At 43.2% G+C, this 27,498-nt stretch overlaps 1 protein-coding gene and 1 pseudogene across 1 annotated transcript in view; one reads left to right on the top strand and one right to left on the bottom strand.

Annotated features, from left to right (window-relative positions):
- Positions 1-276: 276 nt before the first annotated feature.
- Positions 277-27,498, bottom strand: part of LOC142858716 (quinone oxidoreductase-like protein 2) — a 45,699-nt gene continuing 18,477 nt past the window's right edge. Inside the window, exons 9-11 of the mRNA XM_075988345.1 lie at positions 25,266-25,447; positions 21,897-22,125; positions 277-2,075 (exon numbers count right to left, since the gene is read on the bottom strand). Of these exons, the coding sequence (XP_075844460.1) occupies positions 2,007-2,075; positions 21,897-22,125; positions 25,266-25,447 (480 nt within the window). The 3' untranslated portion in view covers positions 277-2,006. The remainder of the gene's footprint in view (positions 2,076-21,896; positions 22,126-25,265; positions 25,448-27,498) is intronic.
- LOC142858269 (small ribosomal subunit protein eS6-like) lies at positions 14,216-14,963 on the top strand (annotated as a pseudogene).

Here is a 27,498-nt window from a genome sequence, read left to right as displayed (position 1 = left end):
GGAAGCCCTAGGTCAACACCATGTGCCCTCAGTTTGTCTCTCATAAGCATTTTGGAAAAGAATATAAGTATATAGTGGGGAAATCACAAATCAAATCATCGTAGGTCAAGAATTGTCTGCAGAATGTCCAGCACCAAATGGCAGTGTAGGTCTCCCTCAACATGCGGGATGAAGACAGGGTAGCAGCTCCCACCCACTGAGTTCAGCACAACACACACTGCTCTCTCCCCCTGAATCTATCAGTTTACTTAGAAGTAATAGTAACACATCTTTTTTAAAAGCTGATTTATTGTGGCAAAACATGCCTAACCTTTACCATTTCAACCATTTTTAAAACAATTGAAAATGTACACTTCAGTGGTTCATTAGAATGGTCATCACTATCATGCATTTCCATAGATTTTGTTTCATTTTCCCAACCTGAAACTCCTCAGGCCTTAAGTAACTTCCTAATTCCCCCTGAAAGGGGTGTCAGGTTTACCAGGATCTATTTCAAGAGGGCTCCTGATGACCACTTACTTTATGTCTTGTTGAATTTGACAGTTCCAATGTATGCATAGTTATACAATACATATGCATTATAATGTATATTATATATGTGTTATATATATAAATATACTAGTACGCATATGTACACATTCACCTGTTAAGAGGTATTTGGGTTGTTTTCAGGGCAACATATTATTAATATAATCCCGCAATTTAAGACTCTAGATAAGTTAAATGGTAGAAGGTATAGGAAGTCAATAGGGGACTCAGACATGATACTGATACTCTCAAGAACTTGTATCTCAAGAACTTGTAACTTGTCTGGAAAGAAGAGAAAGTGGAAAGAACCAGCATTCACTAACAGATTACTATTGCTATGTGCTTTACCCAATTACCTCATGTACTGGCTGGCACAGAAACTCTGAAAGACAGATATTGTAACAGTCACTTTGCAGCAGTTAGGCCTTCCTAACCTGCAACACTTTAATACACTTCCTCATGGTGTGGTGACTTCCAACTAGAAAATTCTTTTCCTTCCTACTTCATGACTATAAATTTACTGCTGTTATGAATCATAATGTAAATATCTGACATGCAGGATAGCTGACACATGACCCTATGAAAGGGTCAGTCAACCCCCAGGGGGTCACAACCCACAGGTTGAGAACCACTGGTTTACAGCAAGAAAAGCAAAATGCCAATCACTTGAGTCACCATCCTGCAGCAGGGAGGGTGGGATTCAAACCCACATCTTAGATTCAGAAGCCTGTATTCCTTCCACTATACATGTGTCCCGTGATTCAAGGGGAGTGGCAAATCCGAGAGCAACATTCCTGAGAATGCAGGCAAATGGAAAAGGCCAGGCCTGCAGATCCGAAAGGCCTTAGAGGTGGAGGAGAGGAAACCACAGGAACGGAGCACAGAACGGGGATCAGCAGAGACACAGTTGAGCACTGGGGGATTGTGGAGATGATTCTGGAAGAGTGGGAAGGGACAAGTGAGTCACAATGCAGTGTCTGCTCAAGGAGTCTGAGTTTCACAGTGTAGAAAATGCTGAGACACTGAGACGAGACACAGTCAGAGCTGATTCAGGGAGACCCCATGGAGACAATGTGAAACACAGTTAACGATGGAATGGGAGAGTTTAGCCATAGGAAAAGCCAATCAGAGAGAAGACATAATCAGAACAGAAAAGGAGGTGTGGAGGCACAGGGACAACTAGGGGGTGGGGGAGACAACAGACTTGGTGGCTAAAAACACTCTGATTTAGGTGAGCATACATCCGGCCCGGCTTTCCTGAGACATGTTCACCTTGTAGAATTACTAATCATACCTTTTGCTCTCAGAAAGAGCAGAGTTTGGGCAAGAACCTCTGTGATCATGTTGATTATGAGCAACAAGAAAGCAGAGACAAAGGGAACTGTCACCAGGATGTGGCACTTGGGTCAGTCAGGAAGACAGCGCTCTTTACAATGCAGGGGGATATCAGATCCTGAGTCTGCTGCCTGGGTGAGGATTTACTTCAGGGAGAGGAGCACCTTGCCTGTGGATCTGCGTTGTATCACATGAAGGAAGGCCTCGTTGACCTGAAAGGAACAGAATGCAGTCAGACTTACACATATTTCAGCGAATATCCGTCGGACAGCCAATTATTAAAATATTGCTATTGAAATAACATCAGAGTATTAAGCTGTATATCTATGAACTTTATACAATTATGCAACGCTAAGTCACCACAAATGCAAAGGAATACAATAATATTTAAGAATAACCGATCCACAGAACTCCTCCCCATCTAAGCTTATGATTTTCAGTGTTATCAGATACATAAGCGCCAGCAGGCAGAAAGTTTCACTGGCAAGTCCTTATTCTACCGGAAGAATTTTGTACCAGCTTTTGAAAGAATGATACCCCCTGGAAGAAGAATCAATACTTCAATTTCTAAAAATGTTGTCGTTTTATTAAAAGTAACCAGTTCCTCTATAACTAAAATTATGACATATCACAAATCCTATTTTCAGAAATACAAGGTTATAAGGCAAATTATAAGCAGTCATAGCAATGAAAGCAATGTGATACTGGCAGGAAACAGATGGATGGAAGGGAATAAAGGCCCCCAAACAGAACCACACTGAGTCAACTGGTCTTTAACAGGAGTAAAGCAACTCAATGGAGCAAACAGAATGCTTCCAACAGACAGTCCTGCGTGCGGAAGCTGGAGACACATTTAGAAACCAAAAGTGATATAGGCATTCACAAAAATTACCTCAAGCCAGCTCATAAAGCTAAATGTAAAATGCAAACTATAAATGTCCAGGAGACAACACTGGAAAGAATCTAGTTCACTTTGGATTTCACAGTGGATTTTTGGATACAGCACCAAAAGCACCATCCATGAGGGAATTATTAATAAATAAACTTCATTAAAATTAAGAATGCTGAGGCTGGCAAGATGACCCCACAGGTAAGGGTCCTTATGCAAGCCTGGTGACCTGGCTTTGATCCCCAGGACCCACATAAAAGTAGAAGGAGAGAACGGACTCCACAAAGTTGTCCTCTGACCTCCACGTGTGCACTGGGATACAGGCACACACTTCAAGTATGTGGGACCACAGAGAGAGTTCAGTCAATAAAGCATGTGAACCTGAGTTAGACTCCCTGAACCCACATAAAGAGTTTCATGTGTTCCTGTGACCCCAGCTAGGGAGGCAGAGACAGGAAGATCCCAGCACTCACTGGCAATCAGTCTAGCCACATCAGTGAGCTCCATGTTCCAGTGAGACTCTGTCTAAAAAGCCAAGGTAGAGAGTGACACAAGAAGTCACCTGGCATCCACCTCTTATCTCCACATGCATGCACATACATGTGCATACACCTACATATATGCATGCACATAAACACAAAAAAGAAAGTTGAAAAAGATAAGGCATACAAAGCCTTGAAGAAAATCATTGCAAAACACACACCTAACAAAGGGGATAGATAGATACATGCATAGATAGATAGATAGATAGATAGATAGATAGATAGATAGATAGATAGATAGACAGACAGACATTAGAGAGAGAAAGAATGCTTAATGCTCAGTAATAAGGAAACACCCAAATAAAAAATGAACTAAAGGTCTGAACAGACATCTTATCAAAGAAGCACCCAGGAATCAAATAAGCACAGAAGAAGACACTCAGTAGACAGAGTAAAACAGTGGAGACGCACTAGATACCTATGAGGACGGCTAAGAGCCATGGCACTGGTACCAACAGTGGTGAGAAAGCGGAGCAGTGGGATCTCTCACTCACTTTGGTGAGCGCACAAGGTGACAGAGTCTGTGGAAGGCAGTGTGACAGTTCCCCACCTGTCTAAACATGCACTTGCTCTACAACCCAGCAACCACATTCCTGAGTCTTCACTCACATAAACCGGAAGCTATGTCAAAATGAAAACACATACATGAAAGTTCTTAACACCCTCATCCACAGCTGGGCAAACCTAAGAGCAAGTGCCCTTCAATAGGCAATTGGATAAGCAATGAAGTATCATTCAGTGGCAAAAAGAAAAGAAAATGAACTAAGTTGGGTGTGGTGGTGCACAATGTTAACCTCAGCACTTGAAAGGGGAATTTCCGAGATCAAGGCCAGCCTGATCTATGGAATGAGTTCCAACTCCAGGGCTACATAGCAAGATAAAACAAAAACAGTAACAACAACAACAACCAAAAAAAAAACTGTCTCAAAAAAGAAAGAAAAGAAAATAGAAGAAAATGAACTAGCAAGCCACAAAAAGTCATGGAAGTGCATCAAGTGAACACTGCTAATGAAAGAAGAACAGCCAGAAGATGATGCCAACCACATGGCATTCTGAAAAGACCAACAGAAACACCAGAAAGGGCAGTGACTGCCAAAGGTATGGCGTAAGGGGCTGAGTATGAAGCTGTAGAGCCTGGCGGATGGTTTAGGGAAGCCATTCTGTGGGCTATGTAATGGTGCTTACATAATAGCAAAGCTCACAGAGCTGTACCACACAGAGGGAGACTTGATGCACACTCCCCACCGTGATTAACACTCTTCATATGCAGGCGTCGGCTCGCCGGTTGTAACAAACATGCCACGCCAGTGCAAGGTGCTGAGTAATGCAGGCACTTCTGACTGTGGAAGAGGGAGCATGAGAACTATATACCTCCTCTCCAATTTTTCCGTATACGTAAACCTACTTTAAAAGTAGTCTATGAGCCGGGCGGTGGTGGCGCACGCCTTTAATCCCAGCACTTGGGAGGCAGAGGCAGGCGGATCTCTGTGAGTTCGAGACCAGCCTGGTCTACAGAGCTAGTTCCAGGACAGGCTCCAAAGCCACAGAGAAACCCTGTCTCGAAAAACCAAAAAAAAAAAAAAAAAAAGTAGTCTATGATAAATGATGAGTACAAAGAATGAAATTAAAAAGCAAAGAGTGGAATGAACAAAACTGTCAACGATTTGCAGACAGTATAATAATCTACATAGGAAAATGAACCAAAGCAACAAAAATAAGAAAAGGCACTCAAGAAGGAAAATAAAAAAGAACTTATAAAAACTGCTGACTGGTCAGGTAGTGGTGACGCATACCTTTAATCCCAGTACTCGGGAGGCAGAGAGGCAAGTGATCTCTGTGAGTTTGAGGCCAGCCTGGTCTACAAGCGAGTTCCGGGACAGCCAGGGCTACAAAGAAACCCTGTGTCAAAGAAATCAAAAACAAAAACAAACCTATTGACTGTCTCTACATTGAAAATATCAATGAGTAAGTGTAGCAGAAGTAAAATATTGTTCTCAAAAGTAACAAAAATAGTAATATTTGTGAAAAACATAAAGAATATCTCATAAGATCTTATGGAAAATACTTTAAGCTCTACTAAAATACAAGAAAGATCTAAGCAAATGGCTATTCAGTCCTACTTACAGATAAGACAACAAATATGAAAAGGAAGAACAGAGGTGTAAAGTTACCCTTCTATACATTAAAACATACTTCAGAGCTACACACACAAGAGCTGTATGATGCTAGTACATGAGCAAATATTTGAACCACGAAAGGAGAAAACAGGGAGCAGATCTGTGTATCCTGAAACCTGAAGACTGATGAAAGCAGCATCCCGATTCATGGAAAAAGACTGACAAAGCTGAAAAAACTTGCTTGCTACAAAGAGGAAGATAAAAATTAGTTAGCAATGCAAAGGTAACCAATATAGTCAGTCATGAAGGTACATAAAACCATAAGTGTGCAGACTCAATACTGTGTCTACAGTCACATACTCATAGACTCAATACTGTGTCTACAGTCACATACTCACAGACTCAATACTGAGTCTACAGTCACATACTCACAGACTCAATACTGTGTCTACAGTCACATACTCACAGACTCATACTGTGTCTACAGTCACATACTCACAGACTCATACTGTGTCTACAGTCACATACTCACAGACTCAATACTGTGTCTACAGTCACATACTCACAGACTCAATACTGTGTCTACAGCACATACTCACAGACTCAATACTGTGTCTACAGTCACATACTCACAGACTCAATACTGTGTCTACAGTCACATACTCACAGACTCAATACTGTGTCTACAGTCACATACTCACAGACTCAATACTGTGTCTACAGTCACATACTCACAGACTCAATACTGTGTCTACAGTCACATACTCAGACTCATACTGTGTCTACAGTCACATACTCACAGACTCAATACTGTGTCTACAGTCACATACTCAGACTCATACTGTGTCTACAGTCACATACTCACAGACTCAATACTGTGTCTACAGTCACATACTCACAGACTCAATACTGTGTTTACAGTCACATACTCACAGACTCAATACTGTGTCTATAGTCACATACTCACAGACTCAATACTGTGTCTACAGTCACATACTCACAGACTCAATACTGTGTCTACAGTCACATACTCACAGACTAATACTATGTCTACAGTCACATACTCACAGACTCAATACTGTGTCTACAGTCACATACTCACAGACTCAATACTGTGTCTACAGCACATACTCACAGACTCAATACTGTGTCTACAGTCACATACTCACAGATTCAATACTGTGTCTACAGTCACATACTCACAGACTCAATACTGTGTCTACAGTCATATACTCACACACTAATACTATGTCTACAGTCACATACTCACAGACTCATACTGTGTCTACAGTCACATACTCACAGACTCATACTGTGTCTACAGTCACATACTCACAGACTAATACTATGTCTACAGTCACATACTCACAGACTCAATACTGTGTCTATAGTCACATACTCACAGACTCAATACTGTGTCTACAGTCACATACTCACAGACTCAATACTGTGTCTACAGTCACATACTCACAGACTCAATACTGTGTTTACAGTCACATACTCACAGACTCAATACTGTGTTTACAGTCACATACTCACAGACTCAATACTGTGTCTATAGTCACATACTCACAGACTCAATACTGTGTCTACAGTCACATACTCACAGACTCAATACTGTGTCTACAGTCACATACTCAGACTCATACTGTGTCTACAGTCACATACTCACAGACTCAATACTGTGTCTACAGTCACATACTCACAGACTCAATACTGTGTCTACAGTCACATACTCACAGACTCAATACTGTGTCTACAGTCACATACTCACAGACTCAATACTGTGTCTACAGTCACATACTCAGACTCATACTGTGTCTACAGTCACATACTCACAGACTCAATACTGTGTCTACAGTCACATACTCACAGACTCAATACTGTGTCTACAGTCACATACTCACAGACTCAATACTGTGTCTACAGTCACATACTCACAGACTCAATACTGTGTCTACAGTCACATACTCACAGACTAATACTATGTCTACAGTCACATACTCACAGACTCAATACTGTGTCTACAGTCACATACTCACAGACTCATACTGTGTCTACAGTCACATACTCACAGACTCAATACTGTGTCTACAGTCACATACTCACAGACTCAATACTGTGTCTACAGTCACATACTCACAGACTCAATACTGTGTCTACAGTCACATACTCACAGACTCATACTGTGTCTACAGTCACATACTCACAGACTCAATACTGTGTCTATAGTCACATACTCACAGACTCAATACTGTGTCTACAGTCACATACTCACAGACTCATACTGTGCCTACAGTCACATATTCACAGACTCATACTGTGTCTACAGTCACATACTCACAGACTCATACTGTGTCTACAGTCACATACTCACAGACTCAATACTGTGTCTACAGTCACATACTCACAGACTCAATACTGTATCTACAGTCACATACTCACAGACTCAATACTGTGTCTACAGTCACATACTCACAGACTCAATACTGTGTCTACAGTCACATACTCACAGACTCAATACTGTGTCTACAGTCACATACTCACAGACTCAATACTGTGTCTACAGTCACATACTCACAGACTCAATACTGTGTCTACAGTCACATACTCACAGACTCAATACTGTATCTACAGTCACATACTCACAGACTCAATACTGTGTCTACAGTCACATACTCACAGACTCAATACTGTGTCTACAGTCACATACTCACAGACTCATACTGTGTCTACAGTCACATACTCACAGACTCAATACTGTGTCTACAGTCACATACTCACAGACTCAATACTGTGTCTACAGTCACATACTCACAGACTCAATACTGTGTCTACAGTCACATATTCACAGACTCAATACTGTGTCTACAGTCACATACTCACAGACTCAATACTGTGTCTACAGTCACATACTCACAGACTCAATACTGTGTCTACAGTCACATACTCACAGACTCAATACAGTGTCTACAGTCACATACTCACAGACTCAATACTGTGTCTACAGTCACATACTCACAGACTCAATACTGTGTCTACAGTCACATACTCACAGACTCAATACTGTGTCTACAGTCACATACTCACAGACTCAATACTGTGTCTACAGTCACATATTCACAGACTCATACTGTGTCTACAGTCACATACTCACAGACTCATACTGTGTCTACAGTCACATACTCACAGACTCATACTGTGTCTACAGTCCCAACTGTTCTGGAGGCTACAGCAGGGAGATGGCGTGAGCACAACTGTTCGGGCTAGCCTGGGCAACACTGGAAGCCCCTATCTCGATGGTTCTCAACCTTCCTAATGCTGTAACCTTTAATATAGTTCCTCACACGTGGTAATGCCCAACCATAAAATTATTCCATTGCTACTTCATAACTGTAATTTTGCTACTGCTATGAATTGTAATGTAAATCTCTGACATGCAGGATATTTGATATGGGGCCCCTGTGAGATAGCTGTTTGACCCCCCAAGGGGTTACGACCCATAGATTGAGAATTGCTGCCCTATCTCAACAACTGAAACCTATAAAATTAATAAACAAGAAAATCATTTTAACCCTGGGATAATGAAGGACTCTGAAATAACCATTACCACAAAACAAAATATTGATGTTGGAGAAGCTTAGATGTTAGCGATAGACAGACTGGGAGACTTTTGCAATCTAACTGCTCAAAGACAAGTTCAAGAACTACAACTACCTGCAGTCTTGAAACCTGCCTGCATGTTTATAGAAGCCTAACCTAATCGTAAAAGATCCCCCAGTGTGGTGGTTTGCATGGGAAATACTGGCAAATACTGGAATACTTGGTCCCCAACTGGTGTCAATGCCTGGGAAAGTTATGGAACCTTTTGAGGTGGTGCCTTGCTGGAGGAGAGGGGGCTCGCCCTGCTTGCAGCTCACTCTCTGGTTTTTGCTGGCTGTTAAAGACGTGCTCTCTTAGCTTCCTGTTCCAGCCATCGGCTACCATGCCCCTCCCCATCATCATGGATGCTCCCACAGGAACCCTAAGCTAAAATAAACTCTCTCTGCTGTAAGTCCCTTTTGGTCGTGGTGTTTTAGCCCAGCAACATAAAGGTAACTAATACACTAGATGACTTACAACACATCAAAGTTGAGAAGCACAGATCACACAAAGAACTGTACACAGTGTGTGTGGAGGGGAGGGGGCGGGGGCAAATAGAAAACTCAAAAGAGACTAAATACAATTCAAACAACTAGAATACCTCCTAAATACAAAAAGAAAGTGGGGTTTTGCGTACGTGTTTGTGAAGTGTTTCTTCTAGGGGGAGGGAGCACAGAGTTAAGGACTGAGTGACCTTCACTGTATGAAATACACCACGGAGCTACATCCCTAGCCCAGCCACCTGGGAAATATATACAGAAAGATGCTTAAATTCATTAAAGTCAGGAAACTCCCATTAAACTATAAGACACCTCTTTCTGCCTTATCATTTGGTTAAATACCAGAAAGATGGACACTGCCACATAGCAACAAAACGACAAGTAAACAAGAGCTCTCACACATTGCTGGTAGCGACAAAAACCTGGTTGGGCCGTTCTCCAGAGTGACTGGCAATCAGAATGAGTATGTGTATTGCCACAACCCAATAGTCCTGCTCCTAGCAAAACTTAAGAGCTTAGACCTATGAGACTGTTTATTATGGTAACACTTCAGTGTCATGAAATCAACCCCAAGGTTTATCATGAGCGTATTTGCAAACCACGGTGGGTGCATGCCACATACCACTGCCCGGTTCCGGGAGTCAATGGAGTAAGCAGAGAAACAGCAGCACCCGGTCTTCAGACAGCACGGTGTCTGAAGGTGAGAAGCAGGCCCAGATCAGAAGCACACCACCAGTTATGCAATTTAAATTTAACGTAAAATATCTGGGATGTCAAATAAAGAAATGCATGTAATTAATTAAAACACACACACACACAAATATGTTCGTGCGCTTCACAAGGAAATACACATGCTGCAGAGATGTGCTTGGAAGGAAGAAAAGAGTGAGGACGGACAGTGGGGGTGAAAGTCAATGGCATAAGAAAAGGCAAACATTTACAAGTATACAAACACAACAGCAAAGGCTGGCCTTGCTTAGCCCATGTATTTGTTAACACATGTTTTAAGAAGAGATTGCTGGTTAACCAACCCTTTCCATTTGAGATTGTCCCAAAGAAAGCACACACAAAATAAAGAGCTTAGAAATAAGCAGAGAAGCCAGGTAGTGGTGGCGCACACCTTTAATCCCAGCACTCGGGAGGCAGAGGCAGGTGGATCTCTGTGAGTTCGTGGCTAGCCTGGTCTACAAGAGCTAGTTCCAGGACAGGAACCAAAAGCTACGGAGAAACCCTGTCTCGAAAAATCCAAAAAAAAAAAAAAAGAAAGAAAAAAAATAAGCAGAGAAATCAATCAATCATGACACTCTCTTTGCAGCATGAAATCTATGTTCAAAAAACATCTGCATTGCGGGGCTCTGCGCCTTAGGAGACCTTTCCACAGTGCAGACAGACTCACTGGGAGGAGGTGGATGATGTCTAAGACAGATGTTAGGAACACTCATGCCTGTCGCTGTCTTCAGGTGACTCACCGCTGCTCGACTCTCCCTGTTCATTCCCCAAGGTTTGTCCCAGCCTCACAACAGGAAATCGCTGAGAAAGTAAGTATTGTTTGAGAGTGGTGCTTCATTCCCAGCCTCCTGGTGATGAAGACTCCTCTGCAAATGAATGCTAACGTGAAAGGAAGCTCTGACTGCCAGTGCTCAGTCTTTTTTTTAACCAGTTTCACTTTAACCATTTTGCATATAAACCTTTTGTAAAAATGAATCCCATATTTACCTGGCTTGCTAAAGAGATAAGACTATGTGGAAAGCTTAATCCCATTTATCTGACTGTATTTTAGATGTCCCATCAGCTTTCCAGGCCCAGCTGCCACTTCTGTTATTACTGTAATTGCTTCTAAAAGCAACTCAACCCTGTCTGCTTGTTCCCAGTGGTGTCCATTCAGGACTGGGAAATAGAGAAAAAATAGAGTCTGGGGCCCAAAGTTAAGTGAAGGCAATGAAAATCTGAGTGACAGCCTGCGAGGCAAAATGCAAAGCTTCCAATGCGTCCTTTGAGAGCTGCTAACAGGGGTCTGAGGACACTGCCCTGCATCCTACACGCTATACAGACAGGGACCCACAAGGCACTGGAGCCCACACAAGCTGTACCCAGCACACTGGTTTTCTGCCCTGAGGGGGCTGAAGCCGTAATTAAATGCGTCTGGTGAGACACGCAACCTGGAATTTGAGGAAGGGAAGGATAATACTTTTGTTTTAAGGTGAAGGTTCTGCTTTTGGAATTTGTAATTAGCTCATCAAGTAGGAATAATCAGAGTACTTACAGTCCCCAAATACATCATGCTGATTCATGCCTCCCATTAGAACTTGGCTCTTCCCTATCAGCACTCTGCCCAGGCTTTCCAACTGAAAAATAAACTCAAGCGCAGGACTAAGTCCCACAGTTTTATGGACTGTCATACAGAATGTTCTCAGTGAATGACGAACGAAACAGGTCCATGAATAAATGAGTGGATGTACCTGAGACTGAGTGGGCTTTTCTATTAAAAGGCACTGCTGAATTACATTTGTCATGTCCTTATTCTGATACAGAATGCTCTGAACCCTCTTTTTAAAGTCAGTCAATGATGGAGGGACAGCTCAGTGGAAGGGTGCTTTTCCTAGCATGTGAGAAGTCCCAGGTTCAAATCCCACAGTATCACACACACACACACACACACACACACACACACACACATACACACACACACACACACACACACACACACACACACACACGTCAATCATTCCATTTCCTCAGAAAAGAGACGCAGAGATGCAGACAGCATAAAAACTCATGAAACGGTACCCAAGATCTCTGCTCATTGGGGGAATATAAGTTATACTCATAAGAAGGTAACTTTATACATCTACTAAAGTGGCTAAAATTAAACAACTGATAATATTAAGTGCCAACAGATACAAAACCACTCCAACTCCAGGACATTATTGGTAGGGAATGCAAAATGGTTCAGCCACTCTGAAAAACAGTTGACAGTTGGCCTAAAAGTTAAATACAGTTTTAGAAACTAGGTAGAAGCAAAATCCCAAAATGTTAAATCAGACAGCCTAACTTCCAACCCACATATCTACCCTGGTTTCTGGTCCAGAGTGCCCTGCTCATAGGAAGCCTATTTGCCATGGGCTGTCATAGGAATGGCATAAGGCGGTGCTGTCTTCAAACCCCATGGGAAGCGGAGGCTGAGTCAGAACTGTTTCTGAGTGACGGAGACAAAGTGAAGAGCTCCTGAGGTTGCCAAGCCTGCCCTTTTCTTACTGCCATCAACAGCCTCTCCTTTGCATAGGTTTCCTTTAAACAAACCATTTAGAAGCAACTGAAATCAAGTTCTGGCCCTCCCTCATTCTTCTTAATAAAATTATTTAGGTACGATAGGAGATGAGGGGAAATAGTAAAGCCAATTAAGTATCTCTATAATTTTTAACATTAAATGTGCATTTAGCATATATCCTAGAAATCTTGAGCCTAAAATAAAGTCATATTTCTACAAAAAAAAAAAGAACATGCATATTAGTCAAACTGGAAAACAATCACATGCCTTTAATAGGCAACTGGATAAACAAGCTGTGCTAGATCCATTTTCCATCCAGCGAAACACCACCCAGCCTCGTTATAATAAAGTTTCCATTTAAAAAGAGAAAACAATACCACTTCACAATAAAAGGGAATAAACTACTGATGCATTCAGCAGCCTGTATTAACTTCTGAAGACATATGAAAAGTTAAAGCATCCAAATTCCTGGGGCTGGAGAGATGGCTCAGCAATTAAGAGCACTGGCTGCTCTTCCAGATGGTGTGGGTTCAGTGCCCAGCACCCACACATGGCACCCCACAACCATCTGTGACTCTAGTCACAGGGGATCCGACACCTTCTTCTAGCCTCTGTGGGCATCAGGCATGCAGATGATACACAGACATACATGCAGTTAAAACACCCATGCACATAAAACATAAATAAATTTAAAAGTAAAAGTAAATACATAAATCAACAAAAAAAAGCGCCAAAATCAAAAGGCTATGAACTATATAAATCCATTTATATGGTATTCTGGAAAAACCCAAATTATAGGGAGAAAAAACAGATTAATGATTACTAGGAGCTATGGGATAGAAAAGGAAGATAGACTCAACGGGGCATAAGGAAACCTAAGATGATGGAAATAGGCTATATCTTGATTTTTGGGGGGTTGATTATATACTGTATTTGTTTATCAAACTCAGAGAGCTGTCTGGGTACACCTATAATCCCAGCTGCTAGGGAGACTGTGGCAGGAATGTCTCTTCAACTTAAGAGTTCAACGCTACACTGGCTGAGAAGTTATTGGCATTTTATTGCTGCTGGGAGAGGAAAGTCATTTTCTTCAGTGGAGTGGCACAGGGTATATTGTCTGCACTAAAAGGTAAGCCCCACTTTCAAGACAAGTCAGCCAACTGACTTACTGATAGACTAGACTTAATGGGTTTTAAAGGATCGGGGGTAGAGGATATGAATGATACGATGTTGGGTGGGTGAGAAGGTGGGGGAAGATCTGGGAGGAGATGGAAAGAGGGATGAATATAATCAAAGTATAACTATGAAATTCTCAAAGAATAAATAATAACATTATTAAGAAAAAAGAAAATGTTCCTTTCTGTGGCACCTTCTAGGCAGTTAACTGTGTCAAGATGAAGCTGAACATCTCTTTCCCAGGCACTAGCTGTCAGAAACTCATTGAAATGGACAATGAGCGCAAACTTCCTACTTTCTATGAAAAGCAGGGCCACAGAAGCAGCTGCTGGTGCTCTAGGTGAAGAGGGGAAGGCAGGTTATGTGTCCAAATCTGTGATGGGAACGGCAGACAAGGTGTTCCCGGAAGGCAAGGTGTCTTGACCCATGACTGGTGAGAAAAGGGCATCAGAGTGTGCCTGCCGATGAGCAAGGGGCATTCTTGTGACAGACCAAAGAGAACTGGAGAGAGGAAGCACAAGTCTGCTTAGGGGCACATTGTGGATGCCAAGCTAAGTGTTCTCAACTTGGTTATTGTAAAAAGGGGAGAGAAGGATATTCCTGGACTGACAGAAGACACTACTGTGCCTCGGGGGTTGGGGCCAAAAAGAGCTAGCAGAATGCAAAAGCTTTTCAGTCTCTCTATGTCTACCAATATGTTGTCGGAAAGCCCTGAAACAAAGAAGGTGAGAAGCCCGGAACCAAAACCCCCAAGATTCAGCATCCTGTTACTCCACGTATCCTGCAACACAAGTGCTCTGAGAAACAACATGCTAAGAAAAACGAGGAGGAGGCTACAGAATGTGCTAAACTTTTAGCCAAGCGAATGAAAGAAGCCAAAGAAAAATTCCAGGAACAGATTGCCAAGAGACGTAGGCTGTCCTTGCTGAGAGCTTCTACTTATAATCTGAGTCCAGTCAAAAATAAGTCTTTAAGGGTAACAAACAAATGAACAAACCTTGAAGCACACACACACACACTAGTGTTTTCATTGAGGGTTGCAATTCCAGGGCAACAAGGGTAAGAGAAACTGAGTCAAAGGAGAATGGAAACAGCATGGTGCTGTGTTACAGATCCTCAACTGATGGTCGCTTCCAAGGTACACAGAGCGCCTGCTCATATGGGACCTCTCTGGAGAAGCCATGTGTGTAAAACAGTCAGTGGAACGAAAATAAGGCAATTTACCTCCTGTCTTCCCTTCCTCAAAGCTTGCCCAATACAGTACACTCTCACTGCCTCACCCAGTCCTCATGCTGTTCCTAGGAAGAGAGGCTCCTGTGAGTCCATTAGCTCAAGCCTCTGCTCCACGGCTGCAGCTCCAGCCTGAGGAGCCCAGGGAGGCCTTAGCACTAAGACCCTCCTCATACTGGGGAACAAGAGATTGTCAGTGGAGTGAGGAGAAGCATCCTAGGATAGCCATCTAGGCTGCAGGACTGCAGACCCACTGGAAGAGCATCCCCAGAGAAACGTGACAAAAAGCAAGTGGCCAGAGCCTGGGGTGGGGTGGAGGGTGGTACAGGTGGAAATAGCAGATATGAAATTCTCCACAGACAGGGTCTGGACCAATGGAATAATTACTATAGTGTTTATAGTTTTGTTTATAAGACTATTCCACCTGTTGAGAGGAACCTTGAAGCAAACAATTTCTAAACATTAATTCTAATTAATTCAAGTGTTCCAGCTCCCTGGACTCTATTCCTAAAGACTAGCTCCACAGCCCAGGCCCTTCCAGCTCATCACCCACCCCCTGCCAGGCCTTATCTCCAACCCCAGCTGACTTCCTTCTACTGCCCAGATGAAGACCACACCAGTCAGAACAGAGATGCCCTGCTGCACCAAAGATCAAGCTAGCTGGAAGAGAGGGCCAGCCCCTAACTTGGACAGAGACTCCCTAGTAGATCAGAGGTCATGACAGCCAGAAATCTAGGCCACAAAGATCAGAAGACCAAAGAGGAAACAGAATCCAAGGAACAAAACACCATCCACCAAAGACAAACTCAGAATTCAGCACCTAGACCTACAATCATCCAGAACCCCAATGCGTAAACACCAGAGGAGGAATACAATCAACAACAGCCAGACAATATGGCAACATCAGAGCCCAGTTATCCTATGACAAGACCTGAATATTCCAAGGCAGCTGAAACACAAGAAAACAACCTTACAAACAACTTTATGAAAATGATAGAGATCCTTAAGAGGAAATGGGGGGGGGGGGAGGGAAATCCCATATAGAAATCAAGGAGACAAACAAAAAATTGCTGAAAATCAACAAATTCCTTAAAGAATGCCAAGAAAGCCAAGAGAAAAAAAAACCAAACAGGTGAAGGAAACAATTCAAGACTGAAACTTGAAATAGAAGCAATAAAGAAAACACAATCTTCCGGGCAAAGGTGATGCACACCTCTAATCCCAGCACTTGGGAGACAGAGGCAGGCAGAACTCAGTGAGTTCAAGGTCAGCCTAGTCTACAAGTGAGTTCCAGGACAGTCAGGACTGTTACACAGAGAAACCCCTGTTTCAAAAAACTAAAAGGAAGAAAGGAAGGAAGGAAGGAAGGAAAGGAAAGGAAAGGAAAGGAAAGGAAAGGAAAGGAAAGGAAAGGAAAGGAAAGGAAAGGAAAGGAAAGGAAAGGAAAGGAAAGGAAGAAAACACAAACTGAGGGAATTCTGAAATGGAAAATCTGGGTAAATGAACAGGAACTACAGATGCAAGGCATCACCAACAGAATACAAGAGATGGAAGAGAGAATCTCAGGCATTGAAGAAACAATAGAAGAAATAGACTCATCAAAAAAAATGTTAAATCTAAAAAACTCCTAACACAAACATCTAGGAAATCTGGGACATTATAAAAAGACCAAACCTAAGGGGAAAAAAGGAATAGAAGAAGGAGAAGAATCCCATCTCAAAAACCCAGAAAATATATTTAACAAAATCATAGAAGAAATTTTTTCTAACTCAAAGAAGGACATGCCTATAAAAATACAAGAAGCTTACAGAACAGCAAATACATTGAATCAAAAAAGAAAGTCCCCACACTACATAATAACCAAAACACTAAACATGCAGGACAAAGAAAGAATATTAAAAGCTGCAAGAGAAAAAGGTCAAGTAACATATAAAGGCAGACCTATTAGAATTACACCTGACTTCCCAATAGACACTCTAGAAGCCAGAAAGGGCTGAACTTGCAGACTCTAAGAGACCACGAATGCCAACCTAGACTACTTTACCCAGCAAAACTTTCAATCACCATAAGTGGACAAAACAAGATAGTTCATGAAAAAGTCAAATTTAAACAATATCTATTCACAAATATACAGAAGGTACTAAAAGGAAAACTCCAACCCAAGGAAGTGAACTCATATCGGCAAGACCCAAAGAAGAGAAACACATACATACATACACACACACACACACACACACACACACACTACCAAAAATAACAACAAAATAACAAGAATTAACAATCATTGATCATTAGTAGCTGTCAATATCAATAGATTCAATTCTCCAATAAAAAGACACAAGCTAACTGGGCGGTGGTGGCACACACCTTTAACCCCAGCACTCGGGAGGCTGAGGTAGGTGGAGCTCTGTGAATCTGAGGCCAGCCTGGTCTACAAGAACTAGTTCCAGGACAGGCTCCAAAGCTACAGAGAAACCCTGCTTCAAAAAAACAGAATAAATAAATAAATAGATAAATAAATAAATAATTTTAAAAAGACACAAGCTAACAGAACAGTTAAAAAAAAAAAAAAGGACCCATCCTTCTGCAGCACACAAGAAACATACCTCAATATCAAAAACAGACATTATCTTAGTGTAAAAGATCAGGAAAAGATTTTCCAAGCAAATGGACCTAAGAATCAAGATGGTGTAGCTATTTTAATATCTAACAAAATAGACTTCAAAACTAGCCAGGCGGTGGTGGTGCCCGCCTTTAATCCCAGCACTTGGGAGGCAGAGGCAGGTGGATCTTTGTGAGTTTGAGGCCAGCCTGGTCTAGAAGAGCTAGTTCCAGGACAGGCTCCAAAGCTACAGAGAAACCCTGTCTCGAAAAAAAAAATTAATCAAATGGGATGGAGAAAGACACTTCATACTCATTAAAGGAAAAAATCCTCCAAGATGACACTCAATTCTTAATATCTTTGCTCCAAACCAAGGGCACTCACATTTGTAAAAGAAACATTACTAAAGCTTAAGTCACACATCAAACCTCATACATTAATTGTGGGAGACTTCAAATCCCACTCTCACCAATGGCCAAGTCATCCAGACAAAAACTAAACAGAGAAGTAATAGAGCTAACAGATGCTATGAATCAAATGGACCTAACAGATAGCTACAGAACACTTCACCCAAACACAAAAGAATAGACCTTCTTCTCAGCACCTCATGGAACTTTCTCCAAAACTGACCACATACTCAGTCAAAAAGCAAGTTATAAACACAGATAAAGAAAACTGAATTCTATTTATTTCAGACCTGTGAGGTTTGAGTGCTATGTTAGGTCAGGATGCATATGCAGCCAGCTTCATCAGACTGCATACCTCCGCAGTGCTATTCTCTAGACAGATCATGGATGGATATGTAATCCACCCCTCACAGCACAAATATCAACATACAGTAAACAGATATGTTCCACTTTAAATTCAAAACCTGAAGACTATGGTTCTAATCCTGCCCTCTGAGATATCAATACAAAAGTTATCCTTCATGGAGACAAGAAAAGCTCAACTCTGTATTTTGTAAGAATGCTATCATGGGCATTCAAAAGTTACTAAAGTCATTGTGTTTGTTCATGTATATTGTCTGAATTAATTCTCACAACCAGTGTAGCACATAGAATATATTACTGCCCCGTTGTAAATGATGACAGAGAAAAAAGATGTACAATTTACTCATAGCCAGCATCTGAACTCCAGGGTCCTGTCCTCAGTAAGCCACCCAACAGATACGTGACCTACAATAGCTTGATTCCATAGCTAGACAGGCTCAAATAGCACATAGCCCCTGCCGTCAAGGTATCTGTGCTCTGTGGCAAAGATGGGTATTGAACAAGTAATTACAAGTAAGTGAAAAAAACAGAGCCCCAGGCTGGAGAGATGGCTCAGAGGTTAAGAGCATTTGCCTACTCTTCCAAAGGTCCTGAGTTCAATTCCCAGCAACCACATGGTGGCTCGCAACCATCTGTAATGGGGTCTGGTGCCCTCTTCTGGCCAGCAGGCATACACACAGACAGAATATTGTATATATAATAAATAAATAAATAACAGAGCCCCTGCAGTTCAGGTTTCAGTCCACTAGCAGGAAAATAGTGCAAAGTTTATTGTCATATTAATACGAACCATCATGGTCAGCTCTGCAAAAAACACCCATCATTTAGACACTGCATAGATTTCATGAGTTCAGTGATCATTTTCTTTCTTTTTTTTTTAAGCATTTTTATTTATCATGTATATAGGGCTCTGTCTACATGTATTCCTGCAGGTCAGAAGAGGGTACCAGTTTTCATTACAGATGGTTGTGTGCTACCATTTTGTTGGGAACCAAATGAAAGGGCAGTCAGTGCTCTTAACTGCTGAGCCATCTCTCCAGCCCTAGTGATTGTTTCCGAATCCCAACAGGTTTTGACAAATAATGTTTAAATCAAAAATAAAGTTCAATAAAATCAATTATATATTCACTTACCCTCAGAACAAAATCGTCACTGCCTAAGTAAATACCAGAGTGCTGATCATTTTAATTACAAGATAGCTCTTTCATGTAGATATTTCTATGAGAGATGAATAAGCCTCACACCATGGGATACAGCATTTTTGGCTGTGGTAGCCAGAACCACAGCACTTGGGAAGATGAAGCAGGCAGATTTCTCTGAGTTTGAAGTCAGCCTGGTATACATGTGCATTCCGGGCCAACCAGAACTACACAATGAAAACTTTAAAAAAAAAATACAGCATTGCGAAGTCAATTCCTGGTTCATTTAGAGATAGTCTGACATGGTCATGAACAGAGACTTTGGTGTCTGACCAGCTATGCCTGCATGTTGGCTCTGACACAACACGTTATTGGGCAGCTTTCTTGGCTTCTCAGTCCAAGTTCTTCACCAGTAAAAGGTGATTAAACAATGGGCAGACCACAAAGAGTTTCTCTGAAGGCTGAACAAATGAATGAATGAATGAATGAATGAATGAATGAATGAATGCAAAGTGCTCAGCCTCTACTATCTCTCTAAATTGTCTGCTAGGTTGTGGACACAGAAAGAGAAGAAATAGCAAATGTGTGGTGTGTGGATGGACTTGATGTCAGGAAGCCAGAATCAGAAGGCCACTAGAGAGCCCCTAAATCAGCAGAGGAGGCAGATCCAGGCACTCTCAGTAAAGGGCCCTTCCTGGGAGGCAGAAAGGCGAATGGAAGCTGACAGACAGTAATTAGAGCTAATTCATGTTTGGGAGGAAAGAACAGCAATGTGGACAATTAAAGTGGCTTTTTCCCCATGCCTCAGCAACACTGAAAGCACGCCAGCGGAGGGAGGAGATGTCACCCACCATTTGCTTGCCCTCCCGCAGCGCGACTTGTCTACCAACAGGTACAGCCTCTGGGTGATAGAAAGCCACAGCCGGAAAGGGGCCCAGAAGTTACCGAAACTGGTGGTTTTCGAGTCTTTAAACCACAAAAGTCTTTTCTTAAAAGGAAAATATGAATGAAAAAGAGAAAGCATGCAGTTCCTTCGGCTTCTGAAAAAAATGTGGTCCTGGAGGCCAGCAGCTGTGGTCTCCACTTCCCACCCACATCCCCACCACGGCTCCTAAAGCATCATCAGAGAGCCACAGACAGTGACCTTCTCCTGGATTCTACCTTAGAGACCAAGGTCAGGAAGCAGGGGCTCCCGTGTCTACAGAGGAAGCGGGCTAAACTAGAACAGAATACAACCAGTTTTCTAACGGCCAGTCAGATCCTCTATCAACAGTTTGCCACTTTCTTGACCCACACGTCAAAAAGGAAACGGACACAAACTGCTTCAAGAACCCAGATGGGAGGCTGGTAACCCATGAAGTGGAGCACCAAGAGCCTAAATAAACCCTGCTAATCCACACCTGAACAGGACAGGGCCTTCATCACTGACGTGAGCTACCAAACAAGGTTGTTCATTTTTTTCTTTTACACACTAAAACAAATTAAGGCAAAAACAAAAACAAAGCAAAAAAAAAAAAACCATCCTGAAAGAAAGGCAGGCACCACAGGAAATGCATAGCAGTCTCGCGTTCACAGCCCAGGCTGCGTGCAGTTCTGCTGGGGAGGAAGGTTAAGCCGCATTAGTGAGACTGTGGGGGAACGAAAACAGGGAAAATATCCTAACAGGATTAACTGCAGTGACTAAGGCATTGATTAGAGTCTTCTGATACCCAGCATGATTTATGTCCTGAGCCCAGTACCCAGCTCAGATCATCTGCTTAGACCTGGAGGCATCTATATTTGAAAACCAAAGGTCAGGCCAAGTGTTTCCTCCTTGGGACTCTATGTTGCACAGTTCAAGGTTCAAATCAACACACGTAAATTATTTTCTAAAGTACCGTGACTTTCCTCCCTTTGAGTCACCAGCGATAGACCGAGCCCTCAAAGTTCAGCATAACCCTACATCTACGTCGAAAGCCAGGAGACTGGCAGGAATCCGGTCACGCTGAAGCCTATGATGTTCCACTGCTTCGTATGGACATCCCAGCACTCCGGACAGCATTTTCACCTTTTCAGTCCAGAAAAGGAGGGTTTATGGTACTCAGAGAGAAGGCTGCCAGATTTGACATAGATTACTTCCCAGCCTTATCTGTCCCACATTCCTTCCATGCTGCCTCACCTTCTCCAGTTTGAACACAGCGCCGACGTGCGGGTGGATGAGCCCTTGCTGGCAGTACTGCAGGGCTGAGGACATGCTCTTGGAAAACAGTGCGAAGTCCTGCTGTTGGTAGCGACCCCAGAATAGGCCTAAGGCAGAGATATTCTTCAGGAGCAACAAGTTGGTGGGCAGAGAGGCGATTTTTCCTCCAGCGAATCCCAACACCACAATCCTGCCTTCCCACGCCAGGCTGAGGGAGAGGAGAGAGGGGGGAAGGTTATAAGCAGCAATGGACAGACAGGGCTGGGAAGATGGCTCCGTCAATGGAATGTCTGTAGTGCAAGCATGAGAACCGAAGTTCTGATCCCCCGCATTCACACAGGAAGCCAGGCATGGGGTGGGCACCCATAATAACAGCACTGGTGGTCTCTGCGCAGCCAGACCAACTGAGATGGGAACTGCTGGGTTCAGTGGGAGACCCTGTCTCAAAATATCAGGTGGAGAGCCGGGCAGTGGTGACACATGCCTTTATGCTTTTAATCCCAGTACTCAGGAGGCAGAGGCAGGCGAATCTCTGTGAGTTCGAGGTCAGCCTGGTCTATAGAGCTAGTTCTAGGACAGCCAGAGCTGCACAGAGAAACCCTGTCAAAGAAAAAACAAACAAACAATAAGTTGAAGAAAAATAGAGGAAGAAAGAGAAGCAGTGTCTACCTCTGGCCTCCACACAAGCATACACGGACAAGTATACCACCCCAACATCTACATATACACACATACACACACAAGAGCAATGGACATGCATACCCATCAAAGTGGCTACTATAAAAGAAAAGAATAAATAGCAAGGATGTGGAAAAATTGAGATCCTCATGTCCTGTAGGTGGGATTTATTTCAAAATGGGGAGTGGGGGTACTACTATGAGAAACAAAATTAAGTTTCCTCGAATATTTAAAAATATGTCTCCGGGAGGTGGTGGCACACACCTTTAATCCCAGCACTCGGGAGGCAGGGGCAGGTGGATCTCTGTGAGTTCGAGGCCAGCCTGGTCTACAGAGAAAGTTCCAGGACATGCTCCAAAGCTACAGGAGAAACCCTGTCTCAAAAAAAATAAATAAATAAAAATACATTCAGTAACTCTACTCTGGTGTATTTTAGAGAACGTGAGAAGTCTCTGTGCACACCTATGTCTACAGAAGCATCATTCCCAAATAGCCAAGGGATAGAAACAAGCCAAGCCTCCTCCCCAGATGGAAGGATAAGGAGTGGCACACAAACAAACACGCATGTTCACACGTGGAATAGTATTCCACCTCTGCAAGGAAGGAAACCCTGTCACGTGCTGTCACACAGGTCTGGGACAGTGTGCTTTAGAACCGAGGCTGGCTCTTGTGGAACAGTCCTTCTGTACACTGTGAATATGTGTCACTCCAACTAATTTAATAAAAAGCTGAACGGCCAATAGCTAAGCAGGATTTGGGGGCAGAGAATGCTGGGCAAAGAAAGATGGAGTTGCCAGTAAGAGCAAGAAGGAACAAGACATGCAGGAGGACAGGTAAATGCCATGAGTAAAATGAATAAAAACAGGTTAATTTGGCTGGGCAGTAGTAGCACATGCCTTTAATCACAGCATCGGGCAAGAGGCAGAGACAGGCGGATCTCTGTGAGTTCAATGCCAGCCTGGTCTACAGAGCTAGTTCCAGGACAGGTAGGACTGTTACACAGAGAAATCCTGTCTCAAACTCCCACCACCACCAAAAAGGGGCTAAATTAAGTTATAAGAGATATAAGCCTAAGTTACAGCCCAAGCTTTCACAATTAATATAGATCTCCATGTCATGATTTGGGAGCTGGCAGGAGAGACAGAAAAAGTCCAATTGCAGTCTCTCCAACTGTGGAAGGATATTGGGTATCAGCAAATGTCTTCCCACAGGTTGTATTTCAAGGCAACTCGACTTGAAGATTTTGAACATGGGCAGCAGGAATAAGGCAGATGATGGCACAGGCAGTCAGTGTAAACAAAGATATTTTAGGACTCCTTAAGGCACGGTGCTTCTTTAGAGGATTCTGAATAATCTATAAAAACTGCCAACTTTTCTTTATCCCATTGTGAAAAGTGCCATAGAGCATACTATACATGAATCATAAAAATAATAACAACTTTGCATGGGCTTTTGATGGAAGAGATGTGCGTGGTTGTTTGGGTCCGTTTGGTGGTTGTTGTTTTGCTTTGCTTCTTCAGAAAGGAAATGTAAGCTGTCCTTGAACACAGTTATCAAGGTGGAAGGCAGGAGAGGAGGAGGTGCACTAGGTCTCCGCACCCTCGACTGCTTCTTAAGCACAGGACCAGCACCCTGAGTGATGCTCCCTTGTCCAGATGCCGGCTTCCCAGCTCAGGGGATTCCTTTGGATTCTTTCCAGTGCTAACTGGATTCCTTCTGGGGCCAAGCTGCTCTCTCTGCTCTTGTTTTTCTACTTCAAACTGAGATAAATGACAAAGCATGGATGTGAAAAACATGAAACCAGGCCAGGTGTGGTGGCTCCCATGTGCTTGTAATCTCAGCATTCAGGAGGCAGGGCACCAGGAGTTCAAGGTCAGCCTTGGCTTCCTGAGTACCTTTCAGGACAACACAGCAAATACCCTGTATGCTTTGTTTTTTGAGGCAGGGTTTCTCTATAACTTTAGAGCCTGTTCTAGAACTGGCTCTGTAGACCAGGCTGGCCTCAAACACACAGAGATCTGCCTGACTCTGCCTCCCAAGTGCTGAGATTAAAGGCATGCGCCGCCAACACCCGGCCAAATATCTTGTCTTAAAAATCCCAGGAGGAGAGAGAAATGGAGAGGGAAGGTAGGAGCAGTACTCTCAGAGAACGCCAGAGACCCTGGTGAAAACACAAAGAAGCTGGTAAGAAAGAACAGTCCCACCAAGCCCCCAGTGACACAGTTCATCCGAAAAGTCAAGGAAGTGCACAGCGTGTTGCTGCAGGGCCTGCACCGTCCAAAAAGCTGGGGAATGGGGAACTGCCGCCACAGCAATCCAAGCATCAGAACAATGCTTGCCCCAGAGCCCTGCACCCCTATGTATTTAAAGCAGTTAGTGGGGGGCCCAGGGAGTTAGATTTAACACACGGATAATTTCTAAAGCCCTTGGCATTGCCAACTGGAGAGTCTGCAGTCATTTTTTGAATATTTTCCAGCTGGGTATTTTGTTTTTACTATATTTAAGCATTTCCTGATTTTCTCTGCTTCTGTTCCTTGTCACCCACCCACTCAGCTATTCTCGCTGATGCCGATGCCTACAGGAGACGTGAGCAGCAAAGACAGAGAGAAGCCGAGGCAGGAGTCAGAGATGCAGGAAGGCTCTGTGGAGCCCCAGCTCTAGGGCACGTACCTGCTGAGAGACTCTAGGAAGACGTCTCCTCCCACCATGTCAATGGCCACATTCACCCCACCACTGCCCACCAGCTTCTTCACTGCCTCCTTCAGGCTGCCCTGGCTGTAGTTCACGCTGAACTGTGCACCCCGCTCCATGGCCAGCTTGCACTTCTCATCGCTTCCAGCGGCAGCTATGACCTGAGGGAAAACACAAGGTTTCCAATGATCCGGATCATGTCATAGGAGGGGTACAGCCTACCAATCTATCCTCAAGCACTTCTCAAGAAACTCCCCCTGCCCAAGCATCAGCCTTGATTCCAATACTGACAGACCTCACAGGCCCCTCTGGGGACCATAAGTTCTGAAGCCCACAGTTTGAGGAACCCCATATGTCTAGTTAGATGGTTTAAAAAGCAATGAAAGTTTTCTCCAATTCCAAATGAAAACCACCATTTAATGAGCACCCACCATGAGCCACACAGTAAGAATACAAGCTGGACATCACAGCTGAAGTCAAGAAAGCACGATGTAGTAGCGTGTGGCTGGGAAGGAGAGAGGCTCCACACGCACAAACCAGAGACATCCAGTCTAGAGGGTGAACGTAAGTCAGCTAGACCAGGGTTCAAATCCTGGCTCTTCTAACCACCAGCTGTGTCACACTGGACAAATTACTTAGGAAGAACTAACGACACACTGTGTTAGTATTTTCCCAGGCACTATTCTAAATGTTTCGTGTACAGCAGAAATTCATTTATTCATGATAGTTCAATGAAACACACACCATTAGCTCTATGTTATTAATGGAGAAACTGAAGCAAGTTAAGAGAAGTTAAGTATCCAAGGAAGTTCACACAGCTGAGACCCAATCCCGGGAACTCACTTAACTGGGCTCTGCACACTTAACCTCTTCATACCTGACTTCTCTGAGGCTCAGCTACCTCAAATCAGTCAAAGAAAACATACTTCTAAAGGTAAGTGGAACCCATAATACAAACGCCCCAGGGGAGGTAGAAAAGTTGCAGCCAAAGTCAGACATACGCAATAGCTTATTCTATTTAAACTTCAGAGGAAGGTTATGGGACAGGGATAATTACTGCCCGTCCATTACTGCAGAGGTACAGGCTCAGAGATATTAAGCAATCAAGCCAGGGTCACCCAAGTAGTAGATGGCAGAAGAACACTGCAAGCCAATAGTACTGCCTTCTTCCAAAGTACATGTTTTTCCTGCTTTGTCATCCTCAGGAAAAATCATGCCTACAGGTTTGTGGTTAGTCCAGGATCTGGGAAACTCCAAAGCTACAAACACCGAAGTGTCGCCAAGAAAAACCTTTTCAGTGAGGACGCCCAGCACAAAGTCCAAGGCGGTGCTCAGAATCTGCACTTGTGTAGCTTGAAAGCATTGGTTGGACTGTTAGTTGGGGGCTTGGGTTGCTTGCCTGGCTTCTTTGAGACAGGCTATTGCTATGCACTGCAGGCTGGATTCTAGCTCTCAGTTCTCCTCCCCCGCTCTTCTGGTTCTGAGAACAATGGGAGTATACCACCACTCCTGGACATAAAGAAACTTAATTTTCTTTCTTTTTTTATGGTGCTGGGAATTGAGCCTGGAGCCTTACACTTGCCAAACAATTAGTTGCTCTACCTGCTTAGCCATGCCTGGGTTTTTCTCCAGCCTGTCTCGCAAGCACAGGTGTGGAACTCTCTATTTGTGATATCTTGACAGCACTGACGAGGGAGGGGGACTTAACTGGGGGAGGGGAGGGAGATGGGAGGCGGTGGCGGGGAGGAGGCAGAAATCTTTAATAAATAAATTTTTAAAAACCAATGTAAAAAAAAACGACTTTTAGATTTAAGTACTGCAAAGTGTGGATGCTTGGGCAAGGGATATTGCACTTCTTCTTACCCATAAGGAGGCAGTGTAGAGTCCATCACAGTGGTACATGCCTATAAACCCATCTGTCTAGAAGGCTGAAGCCAGCCTAGGTGATGGAGAAAGGCACAGTCTCATTGTTACTGCCCCATTCTACTGACCACTTTAACCATTTGTAAACTCATTTCAGCATTACTATGTATGTGTGATGGTTAAGATCTCTTTGAGTTAGATATAGCAGCTTCTTTGTTAATTGATTGCTAAATAAAATCTTTAGTATGTTAAAAAAAAAAAAAGAATGTGTTACCGGGCAGAGGTGGCTGCGCCTTTATCCCAGCACTCAAGGCCAGCCTGGTCTACAGAGTGACTTCCAGGACAGCTA

The sequence above is a fragment of the Microtus pennsylvanicus genome, chromosome 10 (assembly GCF_037038515.1).
Source record: "Microtus pennsylvanicus isolate mMicPen1 chromosome 10, mMicPen1.hap1, whole genome shotgun sequence".
In the NCBI taxonomy this organism is placed as follows: domain Eukaryota; kingdom Metazoa; phylum Chordata; class Mammalia; order Rodentia; family Cricetidae; genus Microtus; species Microtus pennsylvanicus.
This window is presented reverse-complemented; position numbering and strand designations above follow the sequence as displayed.